Below are 13,931 nucleotides of genomic sequence, written 5' to 3'. Positions count from 1 at the left end.
CGAAATAAGACCGTCATTTAACACCAACTACGTTATTAAATGCATTATTCGAACATGCCACAATTCTACTTACCTGATATAACTCCAAACAGGTTCACAATCCTACAGAAAAAGAAAATATGTTTTACTTATGAACGCAAATGCAACACTACTTATTTTCCAAATACGGTAGTGACAGTACCTATAATCGAGCAAGTCACGAAAAAATAATGACTACATAGTGACAACCTGCTAGATTTACAGTAAATGTAAGTCGTCGTATCGGCAGGTACAGTCCCTAAACTGCATGGTTAGCGACACTGAATTGAACCCAACAGTTCAAAAATAACTATAAATCACTACCTGCAGTATTAACAGGAGAGAGAGAAAGTTTTTACCCTCAGTGTATGCGCTTACGTGGCAGGAAATATAGAACCAAACATTGGACCTTCTGAACCGATTCAGTCAAGGATGTGCATGTGCAGTATTAGTACATTGGGAATATTGTCTACTAGATAATGGACCTTTAAAAGTTGCGAATACCATCTACTTCTAAACGAGAATAGGATTAATAGATATGAGATAAATTACGAAGTGGTCATCATCAGAGTTCACAAAAATGTTCAAAGTAGATTTTAAACTTGCCCTATGAACAGCGAATTTAGAAAGAATCACACCATTGATCACAAAGGTCACGCCATCTATGCAGGTCACCATGGGAGTCAACTAGAAACTCCTGCACTACATCAAGTCTCTCCGAAGGCCACACGTCATAACATCACTCCATCTAACTCAAAGCGAACTCTTTCGGGTGTGGTAAATTATACATGGCGATCAGCTGCTTAAGTACTCTTGAAGAATGTACATTGAATCAAATACATGCATCATTTTTCGGAATGGCAGACAGGTTGCCACTACATTTCGGGGATGGCGGCAGTAATCCTTAAGACCAGAATAAAAGCATTAGCAGTGCTTAAGACAAACGCAAAGTGGCTTTAGCAATATTTAAGATCAAAACAAAATGGATTAGCAATGTTTAAGACTAACACAAAATAGTATTTTAAATATTTAAGACCAACACATCATGGTCTTAAAGATATTTAAGACTACTGAAACACAAAAGGGTTTAGCAATGTTTAAGATCAACATGAATTGTTTCAGATTAACGCCTTTTTATTTATTAACCTGCCTGAAATTACAAATGACCACAAGGATACAGAAAATATTTACAATTAGAGATAAACACCGAATGGCTTTACGAAGGTTTAAGACAAGCGCAACATGGGTTTACATAGAAAGGTTTTATACATGTAAGACTAACACTAAATGGGTGTATAAATAATTAACAAAACAATTTTTTAAGATTAACGCAAACTTGCTTTAGCAATGTCTTTACCAATTGTAAAGTCCAACACTAACCGGGTTATGTAATATTTAAGACGAACATGATGCTTGTTGTTTTAAGGGACCTAACATCGAAGGTCATCGGCCCCTTAAGACGAACACATAATGAGTTTGGAAATATTTAAGACGAATACAAAATGGGTTTAGAAATATTTAAGAACATCAATGAAGTGTGTTCATAAGATTGACAGATGAGCGGATTCAGAATGAGAACACTACCAATTACTCACCCGTTGTAGGTTGTAGGCTGCCACTTATATCAGGTATTGGAGCATTGGCTACACATATTAATATCATATTATTGCTGTGATCGCATGTACGGTCGCTCGAAGAAGGAATGAACGCATAGTACGGTATACGTTCCCCGCAGGTTTCCTCATAAACAATGAACCTACAGATATAATAATTGTTGTAAGTATCGACAGGGTTCATACCTACATGGGAGATGATAAAATATTAAATTCAAAGGACATACAATACCAGGCGCACATTCGGTTTCGAGCGATTATACACAACGGCGATGACCAAACCTGTATCGAAATATAAGAGCAATAAGCTACAACACAAATATTCCACTAGCTATTAAAACTCTTATCTGAATATGTCTGTCCTAGATAAACTAGTATGCAAGTAATTGTATAAACCAGTTATAAACGCGAGATGTTTGTAATATTCTGTATTTAAATGTAAGGTAAATACAAAACAAAGCAACCTTGTAAATTTACGTGACTGTGATCATAGCCGTGAAGCCTCCAGTTTCACGTAGAATCCGAACCACTCTGAGCAGAAATTGTGGGTATACTTTGATTTCTTTTCAGGTTAAATAAACAAGAATGGAGTACCTTTGACCATCACCTTGTTTTATCATATAATTTCATTTTACAGAAATGTATTCTTAATACAACTTATTCACTTGTTAAATATTTGTAATACTGTTACACTACCAATGAGTACATTCGGTATAATAGATTTATTTATTTTGGAATGACTTTTAAGTTCATTTTCTCTCAAGTTAGATGTCTCAAAATAAAGATTACCTGAAACTTGTAATTTTAATTTATATAACTAATTTTTTTTGCTAGTTAATTTACGTCGCACTGACACAGATATGTCTGATGGTGACTATAAATATTCTTTCAAAGCAGAGGTATTCCTCGAATTAATTTCTACATTCTCAATTATAGCATTTAAGATTGGGTGTGACTGTTCGTGCTAGTGTAACTGAAGGAAATCGTAAGATGACTTGATAACAAACATCTGTGTACTGGATTAAAAATTCACAGTTGTGGCATAGGGCATTTCACATATAAGAATGATTCGCTAATCCTGGGGTTATTTATCATATACCGTACATCTCCTAAATGCATGCATCAGATCATAAGGAATTCACTATCACAGTTTCGAATACAATGTCATCTTAACAATTACTGCTATCAATTAATAAGTTATTAATGGAAACTGATGGCAAGTAACGTATATTGTCATTGAGTACCACTACGAAACACTCCCTTCCCGAATTTTGTATATTGTGGATTATTTCCTGTTTAATTCATGTCGATTTCGTGAGAAACCAAAATATAATATCAAAAGTGAAACCTCACATTTCCATTGTCGTAACATCTGACTTACTGGCCGGCTACATTCAGCACGTCTTTTTCAGATTTTTAAATGATAATGCACTTTCTCAAGAAGGGATCTGCTTACACAAGATGATAAAGTCTTTTTTTTTTCTATTTGCTTTACGTCGCATCGAAACAGATAGGTCTTATGGCGACGATGGGACAGGAATGGGAAGGAAGAGTCCGTGGCCTTAATTAAGGTACAGCCCCAGCATTTGCCTGGTGTGAAAATGGGAAACCACGGAAAACCACCTTCAGGGCTGCCGACAGTGGGGTTCGAACCCACTATCTCCCGAATACTGAATACTGGCCGCACTTAAGCGACTGCAGCTATCGAGCTCGGTGTGATGAAGTCTATTAGACAAACGATAATGATAATACGTCATCTGGTCAATCATTATCCAACGGTAAGGGTGATAAAAAGATCGTAATGGTTAATAAGAAGTTAGTAAGAAAAGCGTGGTGTAGGTACATCAATGTTTTCGAAGACATGTTTATGTAAGAACATGAAGTGACTTGATTCAAATATTACCATATGCTAACACTAGTTCAATTGTAATTTGTTGGGCAAGAAAGAACAATAAAAATTTCATGCGTGCATAACATTCATTCTATGATCTTTTGCTCATTTACTCTGGACAGAAGTGGAGTAAATTTTAACCTTAAACTTTTACAATGAAAACGCGTCATGTCAGTTTACAAAAGCCATAATTTTAAAGGATGTTGCTGTTTTAAGGGATAATACGCCCGGTGTGAGAGTACGCTCTAATTTGGGCGTACACAATTTAAAACGCTTCTGTTATTGTTTCACTTCAACTGAGATCACAGTCAACTAGATTAGGAGAGTAGGATCACAAATCATTGCAGTAATAAATATTTTAAAAGCTTAGACTTCTTAGTCGACAAATGATATTTTGAATTCAAGGAAACAGCTTACTCTATATTACCTCCTGAATTATTTCTTAACCAAGCAAATGTACCCGTGCTTTGCTATGGTATTCTACATTGTATACGGATTTATCCGTAAATTACTGTAAAGGCAGTGAGTAAGATTATATTATCGATATCTGAGAAACAAAACAGGGAGGACGCCATACGTTTTTCCCGATGTAAGGTAGGTATTGGTGAATTTTGTTGATAATGGAAGACCATATTCCCTACTGCCAATCAAATTCGAGTTCGGGAGTTTCTACTATAACGGCAGGCTCACTTGGCAACTGCCATTCACAGTAGAGATGGAGAGGTTATATTATAAGGACAGGCCCGTTTTCCTAATGCCAGTCACAATCGAGTTGGAGATATTTGATTATAATTGAGAAATGCAGCGTTATCTAACGTATCAATAATCGAGATACGATAATAAATCATAGGATCAAAGTTGTAGATCTATCCAGATTGTACGGCGATTGTGCTATCTGTTTTGTAACACGACTTACCGTTTAGCCACCAACTACCCAGGAACGAAGGTCCACGCCGTCATTAAAATGCATCCATTTTTCGATATTTTTGAAGCCAAATTTGTACATTTGAAGAGCTAGACATTTTTTATCAGAGAAAAGTGTGTCCAGGTTTCGGGATTAGCACTTGCAAACATACGGAGTGATTAAGGAAGAAAGTAATACAGTTAAGGAGGTTGAAATTAATAGAAAATGGGATTATAACTGAGGACAGCCGGATAGGACAAATATGTAAATACCAAGTGGATGTATCGGAAAATAAAATGCCCCTCAATAAATTGTGATGGCATGGGATACGGATATAAGAAGGCCGTAACAGAGGAGAAATTTAGCCGTAGGGATTCTTAGGTAAACATAGTAGATGATTTATGGTGTTATTACTTAAGCCTAAAGGATGAAAAGCAGAGGCAAGAAATTAAAGCGGAATACAGAAGTAGAACAGAAATACAGTAAAAACTATAGCAAATGCCAGAAAACAGATTACGGTGTGAAATAATGGGCTACACTCCGCGGTTTTTTAAATATTAACAGCGCCCTTTACTGCTTTTAGAGGACGATTGTAATCTCTAATGGTATTCCGGCAATATCCCGCAGAATGGCAGCTTGACGTTTCTCTCGCTTTCTACCAAAGGGAAAACCACTAGATTACAGAAATTATGACGAAAATGGCTATACACTACTTTCCTGCCGACAAGCAGTCAGAGACGTCCCTATGGCAACCTGTAGATTCGTTGTCGGTCTACCGGTCACTCAATGCAGAGCATGATACCCGCAGAAAATAGTGATTTCCTCCGTCAATCAAAGAGTAAACGAAATTGTGTACATAACAAAAGTTGTTTATAATGAAGGCACGTTTCACATATAGTCCACGGATTTTAAAGAAAATCAATAGTATGAGAGAAAATGGAAGAAAACTGTTTTGGTTTTCCTGTAAACTCCCGTATATTCAGAGAGCTTTAAATTATATGCAAATCAAAACCTTACCTGGGATGAGTATATTCTAAATATGAAGTTTGGTCGAGATCTATCCAGTTTTTTCGCCGTGATGGTGGAACAAACAGACAGGCATGAAAAATAAAAACAATGATTCGGTCTTAAATCGACCTAAAATAGATGCATATCTGAAAAATTTGCAAAACAAAAGAAATTACAGACAGCCGATCCTTACAACTTTATTTATATAGAATAGTATTTCTCCAGTATTCTATTCAAAGTACCAGTAAAACATAAAATCCCTAAATGTTAAAATTCACTGACATTTTAAAGTAACCTGTTGTTAGAACGGGCAAATGAGAAGTTATTGAATTGCCTCATTATATTTTATACTTCAGCATCTATTGAAATTTAGGTTTCAGGGAAGACTATAAATAAATATCCAAAAGAAAATATTGAGGTCTCTTCTTCAATCTAAGTTTCATAATCCACAAGTTACTGAAAAGTGTTAGGACCTAATTCACAAGTCCTTAGCTGCTTTTCTTTCTAAATAATGCGTAAAGTAATGGTAAATTTCAAGTCCAATATATTACCCTTTTATGTTGATGCAGTTGACTCACTAATATCCGAGACAAAAATGAAGGGGAAATACTGAGTTTAAATGCGTTAGTAATGAAGGTATGATGGATGAAGAAAAATATACAGTTCTATTAGGAAGCCTCACCTCATTTAAGCTAAATAGTTTATGTAACGTCTTCTGAAATTTCCTTATACCGGAATAAATTATTCTGAATATCAAAGTGTTCTATAATTATTGATTGATACTTTAATGGAAACAAAGTTGCAGTGACTTGATAATGACATACACAGTAAGAGCTGATAATGCGCCCCCATTTATTACATAATCTAGTACAATGTGTCGTTTTGTCTTGTTGCCTATTTAGGTGTCCTGTTTTGCACGCGTGCATATTCCGCTAATAGTGCACCTTTTACCTTATATGATATAAAATTTGTTTCTTTGCTTGCGGTACATTTTTAGTCTTGAAATGAAGCCTTTATTCGTTTTAACTCGACAGGGAGGACTGAAAATAATAATCAATCACTCCTACATTTACACAAATATTACAGCTCCTACTCAAGATTTAATGACTTGGTTCGAGGAAATTCCGGCAGTAAATTGTTAGTCGAGATGGGAATGGATCACTGTAGTCATCCGCATCATGTGGGGTGATATAAAGGAAGTTTACTGATATTTAATGCTCTCTAGAACGAGGGATTTTCTGAAGATCTTAGAAAAGCAAGCTTATAGTTTTATGTGGCTGTTGACATTGTTAACATAGCCATAGAACCTCCAGTTTGACGTGGAATGTGAACCACACGTTCGTGAATACACATTTCAAAAATATCATATGCATTAACCGGGATTCGAACCATGGCAGCTTTGGTGAGAAGTCTGTGACAACGCCATTCGGCAAACACTCCCTCCCATTATTTAAAAAAAAACCATAGTGGACCATTTGTTACCGACTATAAGGTTGTACCTTAAAAACCTCTTGATCGTGAAGTTAAAAGTGATCCTTGAGATACTGTAGTTACAGCCCTGTAAACTTCATGTTCTCACTCAAGCAAATTATTATATACAGAATAAGGAATTCAATAAAATTTTATATTTGAGCGGTATTCAGAGAAAGTCCACAGTCACTTTTCGTTCAGTACACGATTCCAAGTAAAGTGTTTAAATGTTCCCTTTTCTTAACAACGACAGTCTTTTCAATCATTCCTTCCTATCCCCATAAAAATAATGTTTCATACATCAGTGTGAGACTCCACCATTTGAAGATCATTATTAAACCAACTGTACTTCAGTCTTTATTGCGGGTAAATGAGAGACAGACCTTAGAGTCTCTCAATCTCTATGGTATCCACGTTTTCGTTGAAAGTGACAACAGACTTCCTCCTATTAGCCTTCTCCACTGCGTTCTCGTCCGGCACATCGTAGTCGTTACTAGAATCGTCGCGACGCTCACCGCTCTCGTCCAAATCCTCGTCTCCGTACAGTGTGAGTGAACGTTTCCTAGCCGGTGGGATTTCGGGTGGTGCGAGCAGATAGTCGGCTGGCGTCTGGACAGCTGACTGCGTCTCCGTCTGTCGAGGTAGAGACACTTCCAAAGAGCCCCATTCTGGAGTTTCTGGCTGCCGTGGTAAGGTCTCATGCGATGTGGCCCAGTCCGTTGTCTCACTGAGAACATAAAGAAAAAACGGAGATATGTGAATTTATGTGAAGAAAATTACAAGAACATCACTGCATCACATAGACTCACGAAGAACATTAATGAAGCGCCTGGTATACATAGGTAGAATTGTAGAGCGTGGTTTTCCTACGGTTGTCAACTTTTGTCAAAATAAGGGAGCTATTGATGCGAGAATTAATGCATGTAGAAATTTCGCTCAGAAAGACAGCGTTATGCTATTTGAGCCACTCAGGCTGCTGGCTGCACACATGAATTGTTCATTGAATAGGCTTATTGTCGTTTACCGAGTGCTTAAGATATATACTCCGCAGTATGTTGGGTTGCCCCATCCGGAAGGCGTATACGTAGGGAAAGATTATGTTCAAATTAGCCTCCTCCCTGTTCCAGATCCAATACCACTCTCCTTACTAAGCTCTCTCACACTCTTAGGGCGGGCGCAAGTTGAGACCACAGGGTGACGCAGCGAAACAACTGCAAGTGACTCTGTGTCGATAATATGTGCGATGATTGCAATTTATATTGAATATTTACTAGATACTAGAAGTTCCTTAAAGAAAACGTTTATTAGCAGTGAGTGGAAAACATCACAAAGATGAAATAAGTATTAGTTGGCAGTGAATAAAATAATTCCGAGAAAGTACGTCATTTCAAAAGTCCGTTGAGGAGCATGGAGCAACGCTTCTTTTAAAAATGTGACTCTAGATAATCTAATTATAAAAAATTGTAGAAGTAAAAATAAATTTCAAGATTACGTGTTTATATTATTTTTAATGATAAATCTGAATCCTCCCAAATAATACATTCGTGTCATTCATTATTATTAGTTCATAGAAATTATGACATACGTCTGTATATAGAAAATATACACATAAATGCCTATACTTACAAAAAAATTCGTCAATTAAAGGGGGAGTTTACTGAATATAAAATGTCAACTAAAACAAATAAAATCATCTTAATTAAATAAACAAAGTACAAAAATCTTCAACTGTGATTTTAATTTGATTTTCAGGTAGTCAGCATGTGAGGTGCAATACAAAAGTTCTTCTCAGCTCACGAACGCGCTGAAACTGCGGCACGTCACCCTACGTTCGAACATTCGCTGTTGTATTCATTTCCGCGTTTCTCGGAAACTCAAGCGAATCTAGCGGGCTGTGGCAAAAAAAAAAAAAAAGGAACTAAAGAGTGGAAAATTGATGTGTGGAGAGTTGGTGATGGTGTGTTCTTTTCCCAACTTGTCTTTCTTCTTCTTCTTCTCCTTCTTAATCAGGTTACCCTCCAGGGTCGGTTTTTTCCTCGGACTCAGCGAGAGGTCCCACCTCTACCGCCTCAAGGGCAGTGTCCCGGAGTTTCAGATTCTGGGTCGGGTGATACAACTGGGGAGGATGACCAGTACCTCGCCCAGGCGGTCTCACCTGCTATGCTGAACAGGGGCCTTGTGGGGGGATGGGAAGATTGGAAGGGATAGACAAGGAAGTGGGAAGGAAGTGGCCGTGGCCTTAAGTTAGGTACCATCCCGGCATTCGCCTGGAGGATAAGGAGGAACCACGGAAAACCACTTCCAGGATGGCTGATGTGGGAATCGAACCCACCTCTACTTCGTTGACCTCCCGAGGCTGAGTGGACCCCGTTCCAGCCCTCGTAACATTTTCAAATTTCGTGGCAGAGCCGGGAATCGAACCTGGGCCTCCGGGGTTGGCAGCTAATCCGACTAACCACTACACCACAGAGGCGGGACCGGCTTGTCTTTAATTCAATTAATTGTTTCTATGTCAAGCAATATTAGTTTTAAATAACCAATCTCTCTTAAATCCTTTCAGTAAAAATGATCTAACAGTATTGCATTGTGTAGGGTAAAGTTTGTTGTTTTGTCTGTAATAATGTGTTTCTGAAACGGGGAAAATTCCATGCATGAGTCACCTAATCCAACCCTGAAAAATACAGCCAGGACTCTAAGGCATGGTGGGAGGGGTGGCTTTAGAAGTCCTGTTGAGGACTGCACCCCTTGCCTTCCAGTAGTTTCCTACGATGAAAACGATATGCTGTTGTGTTAGACCAGCCCCATGTTCTTCTTCTCGCATGCCCACGGCAGGTCTGGGTACGATGAGCACCGAGGAATAAATAGCCGGAAAACAAAACACATACACGGGAAGGAAGATAACGAAAAATGAAAAACAAAAAAGTCAGTGGAAGCTCAAATCAACCAGAGGTAACGGGGCGATAAATAAATACCTATCATGCTCGCGTGGGCCGGGTCGAAAATGATCAGAGAGGAAGTCATGAACTGAACTCGAGTCTATTAAATCAAAAGGATAAAATTAAAAATGATACCCCTCCTACTCCTAAAATAATAACGCTGAGTAGAAAACAAAAGTGTTTACTAAAATTGTAAATGGCCACACGAAAATCAGGAAGAAATAAAATAGGAAAGAAAACAGGTCCTGATGGAAACAATACATAAGCCTAATGACTAGGGCTCGGATGTTTGAGACCTAAAAATAGCCCAAATAAGCAAGCAAATATGACCTAAAAAGTGATTAAATATGACCTCAAACGTGACGAAATATGACCTAAAAAGTAGATAAATATGACGTAAAAATTACAAAATATGACCGGAAAATTATTAATCAAGATATGGACATTTTTTAATCAATTATAAATCGAAAGGGCAATTCTTTTGATACATATTTGTTAACTTAATTATTTATTCTTACTTTCATATTAGACTAATTTTCTGAATATACATGTTTAGCAGTTATTCACAGTCTGTTGTCCTTGGTTCACTTACCGAACATTCGTGATAACATAGCTATAAAGTACCGGTACTAAGATTATCAGATCACATAACATTTTAAAAGTCAAAACAGGTTTGCACCCTGTAGTGGTGGTTTGAAATACGAGAAAACTATAAATCAATCTATTTTTTAAATATTGTGGAACGTTCAAGCCCAGATTTCATTAATGTTACTAAATGCGTTACAGTTTAAATTGAGTACCACGAAAATAATTAAGTAGATTTCTTTCAATAAATTATGGTAAGGCGGCAGGGCCTATAGTGCAAACTAACATACCTTTTTCATTCTTCTCCGCGGGTGGAACTGAAGTGTATGAAAAGATTCATCTTCAAATCATCAGGCGCGAAAGACCTCCGATTATCACTTAACACATTCTTGTAAGAAGAGAAGCTCCTTTCTATGTCACAAGATTATTGGTGCAAATTTAAATCATGTAAAAGGAGCAGTGAAGTCTATGGCCTTCATTCTATACAAACGGTATTCCACTTGTATTAACTGCAGATGTGATGCCGAGAAGCAGTATTGTAAACACTAGTTCACATTCGATAAGTTGAAGATGATTTTGCACAGCTGCATCTGTCGACAGACCGCCGAAATATGACAGAAATATGACGTTTCTACGGAAATGGGTCAAAATATGACCTTATAACAAAAAATAGCCAAAATATGCATGTATATGACAAATAAAAATCACTTAATTGTGATGATTTTCACCTGAATTGCACCAAAATCCAATCAGGCAAGAAAATAGAGACAAAGAAGAAAATATGACTTTTCCTAAACATCTGAGCCCTACTAACGACCTATTCACTGTTGTCAACGAGTACACATAAGTAACAGAGGGCAAGCAGTTCGTCCGGAAAGTGAACCAGATAAAGATAGACATGGCCACACAAGACCGAGAAAGGATCCTTCATAGCTTACTAGAGATCATTCAGTATCCATTACTAACATGGTTATTTAGCTACTGCCCTGCTTGGACTTCAAGTGCTGCTAGGGCTGGCAGTCAGCTCGTCTTTGACGGGTGGGATGAATTGCTCATCATAAGTGAATATTCGTATTTGTGAGATGTATGCCCCGCTTACTCAGATATCATCATAATTATAAAATGTCTATTCAGCGCTTACAGGCAGGAGTGTTACAAAACACCAAGGAATAGAAATTCTATAATTACGATGATATCTGAGTAAGCGGGCCACACAGCTCACACCTACGAATATTCACTTATGATGGGTAAGTCATCCCGCCGGTAAAAGGCGAGGTGACTGCCTGTCCCAGCAGCACTTGAAGTTCAAGGAGGGCAGTAGCTAAGTAACAATGTATGGAAGGTTGGTTGCCTAGGACAAGTACCTATTGAGAGGCACCTACGTACATCCAAGACCAACTCCAATACTCAGACCTCAAGGCAGGTTTCGATTATTGGCAAGATGGCGGTGAGCGCGGGACATAAATGAATTCAGTGTGATCGTGAATGCCAGTTTAAAGTAATCTTTGCGACTGAAGTATTTCGGGTCTGCTTTTGTGGCTGCGTTTAATAGATTAAATAGTGACAAGGAAGTATAGGAGTCGCCCGGTTCTTATTTCTATGGAAGTTTAATATACTAAGTATAGGTTATCTCCCGTTTCCACGTGGTCACGTATAGGTTATGTGTTTGTTTATCTTTGTGTTCGTGTGTTATTGTTAATATTATTAGTGTCGTTTTACAATGTAATGTACATATTTTAGATTAACATTGGTTATTGAGAAGCTTATGAAGTATAACAACTGTGCTGATTGTGTTGAGATGCTACAGTCCGAAGAAGAAATGGTGATGCCTTCTGTTGTTGACTAAATGCTCTCAAATTTTAGGCAGTTAAACAGAGGTGGCTTGAAGTGCCCATCACCGATCATGATTTCTTTGTGTTGTAAAATATTCATGCTCCTTCAGGTCCTCATAAGTAGTGCTTGTGAAGCAGAATTTTCAAAATTAGAAAACCAAAGGGATGCAATACTTGCTTTAGGAGTTGAAGCCTTTGAAATTAGTGTTGATAAAATGCGAGTGTGGTGTTTTTTTGACCAGAATTATGAAGAAGTGTGTGAAAATTATGACCAATATTTGTTTTAACAATTACACAGAGGTCTTAAATGAAACGAAAATCTCCCATGAAATTGCCAAGAAACTTGAAAAGCAATGCGCCAAGAAAAAGACTGATGAAACAACTCTTAGGCAGAAACGGCACATTAGGAAGGAATTGAAACTCAGCAGCAAGTACCTTTAAATAAATTAATTAATTTTGAGTCATTAACTAATGTTTATTTTATGGTGTAGAAAGTTTCTTTAAAATTGCTTGTTGGATATGCACAGTTCTAGATTTGTTCGACTGCAATATTTTTTCTAAAGGTGAATAACGAGCTAATGGGTATGTTGTGTTAGTGTTCATAAGTTACGAGGAAAACTCATTTTTTTCTGTGCTTGGTGTTATGTTGCTTAGTCTGTAGGCCTAATTTGTATGTTAGATGTGTGCACTACTAATTTTGTTCGACTGCAATATTTTGGTGAAGGGTGAATAACGAGCTAATGGGTATGTTGTGTTAGTGTTCATAAGTTACGAGGAAAACTCATTTTTTTTCTGTGCTTGGTGTTATGTTGCTTAGTCTGTAGGCCTAATTTGTATGTTAGATGTGTGCACTACTAGTTTTATTCCACTGCAATATTTTGGTGAAGGGTGAATAATGACCTAATAGGTATGTTTTGCTAGTGTTAAGAGAAGGAAAACTGATTTTTTGTTGGTGTTATGTTGCTTAGCCTAGCCTGTAATTTTCTTGAATGTGTGTTTACATTTAAATGAAGTCGTACTTATAACTTACTGTTTGTTGTAAAGCTTTCAAAGTCCGCTCTATGTGACATACTCTCATAGATAAAGCGCAATTTAAATTACTACTGTTATTTTATGTTTCAGATATTGCGTGTTTGATATCCATGGATAAACATTTTCATACTACAAATTTGTTACGACTATCATTAGATTATTCGTAGCCATGTCAACTTTGGACCGGTACGGCAGCCATATTTTCTTTTGCATTGTATTCTGAGTATTGGAGTTGGTCTTGGTACATCCTGGACCTCAAGGTGGAACATTAGACCAGGGAGAGAGATACGGAACAGGAAGACGCGGCATATGAGGCCCGCTAACTTGGTTTACGCTGTGGCAGCCAGTGGCGATGTAGGGCGATCAGAAAGATTGTAAATTTAGGCCTATTATTTTTAATTTTAAAGTAAATTAATGTAACGAAGGAGGAAGTTGCCATAAAGTTGTGTATTTCTGAGAAGGATTATTTATTTGATTAGAGGGCTGAAATTGTTATTTGATTGAAGTAATGGAAATACATAACCAATACAGAAAATGTTATAAGTCAGTGTTTGCTGCTATCTATTTAATCGTTTTCTGGGGGTATTTGAAAGCCGGCCCCATGGTGTAGGGATAGTGTGCCTGCCTCTTACCCGGAGGCAC

The 13,931-nt window shown here is 37.4% G+C and overlaps 1 protein-coding gene across 5 annotated transcripts in view; it reads right to left on the bottom strand.

Moving 5' to 3' along the window:
* Window positions 1-5,611: 5,611 nt before the first annotated feature.
* Window positions 5,612-13,931, bottom strand: part of LOC136856914 (cadherin-23) — a 194,863-nt gene continuing 186,543 nt past the window's right edge. For all 5 annotated transcript variants that reach the window (XM_067135157.2, XM_067135158.2, XM_067135159.2 and 2 more), the window contains one exon: window positions 5,612-7,631. In XM_067135157.2, the coding sequence (XP_066991258.2) occupies window positions 7,289-7,631 (343 nt within the window). In that variant the 3' untranslated portion in view covers window positions 5,612-7,288. The remainder of the gene's footprint in view (window positions 7,632-13,931) is intronic.

The sequence above is a fragment of the Anabrus simplex genome, chromosome 1 (genome assembly GCF_040414725.1).
Source record: "Anabrus simplex isolate iqAnaSimp1 chromosome 1, ASM4041472v1, whole genome shotgun sequence".
Classification (NCBI taxonomy): Eukaryota; Metazoa; Arthropoda; class Insecta; order Orthoptera; family Tettigoniidae; genus Anabrus; species Anabrus simplex.
This window is presented reverse-complemented; position numbering and strand designations above follow the sequence as displayed.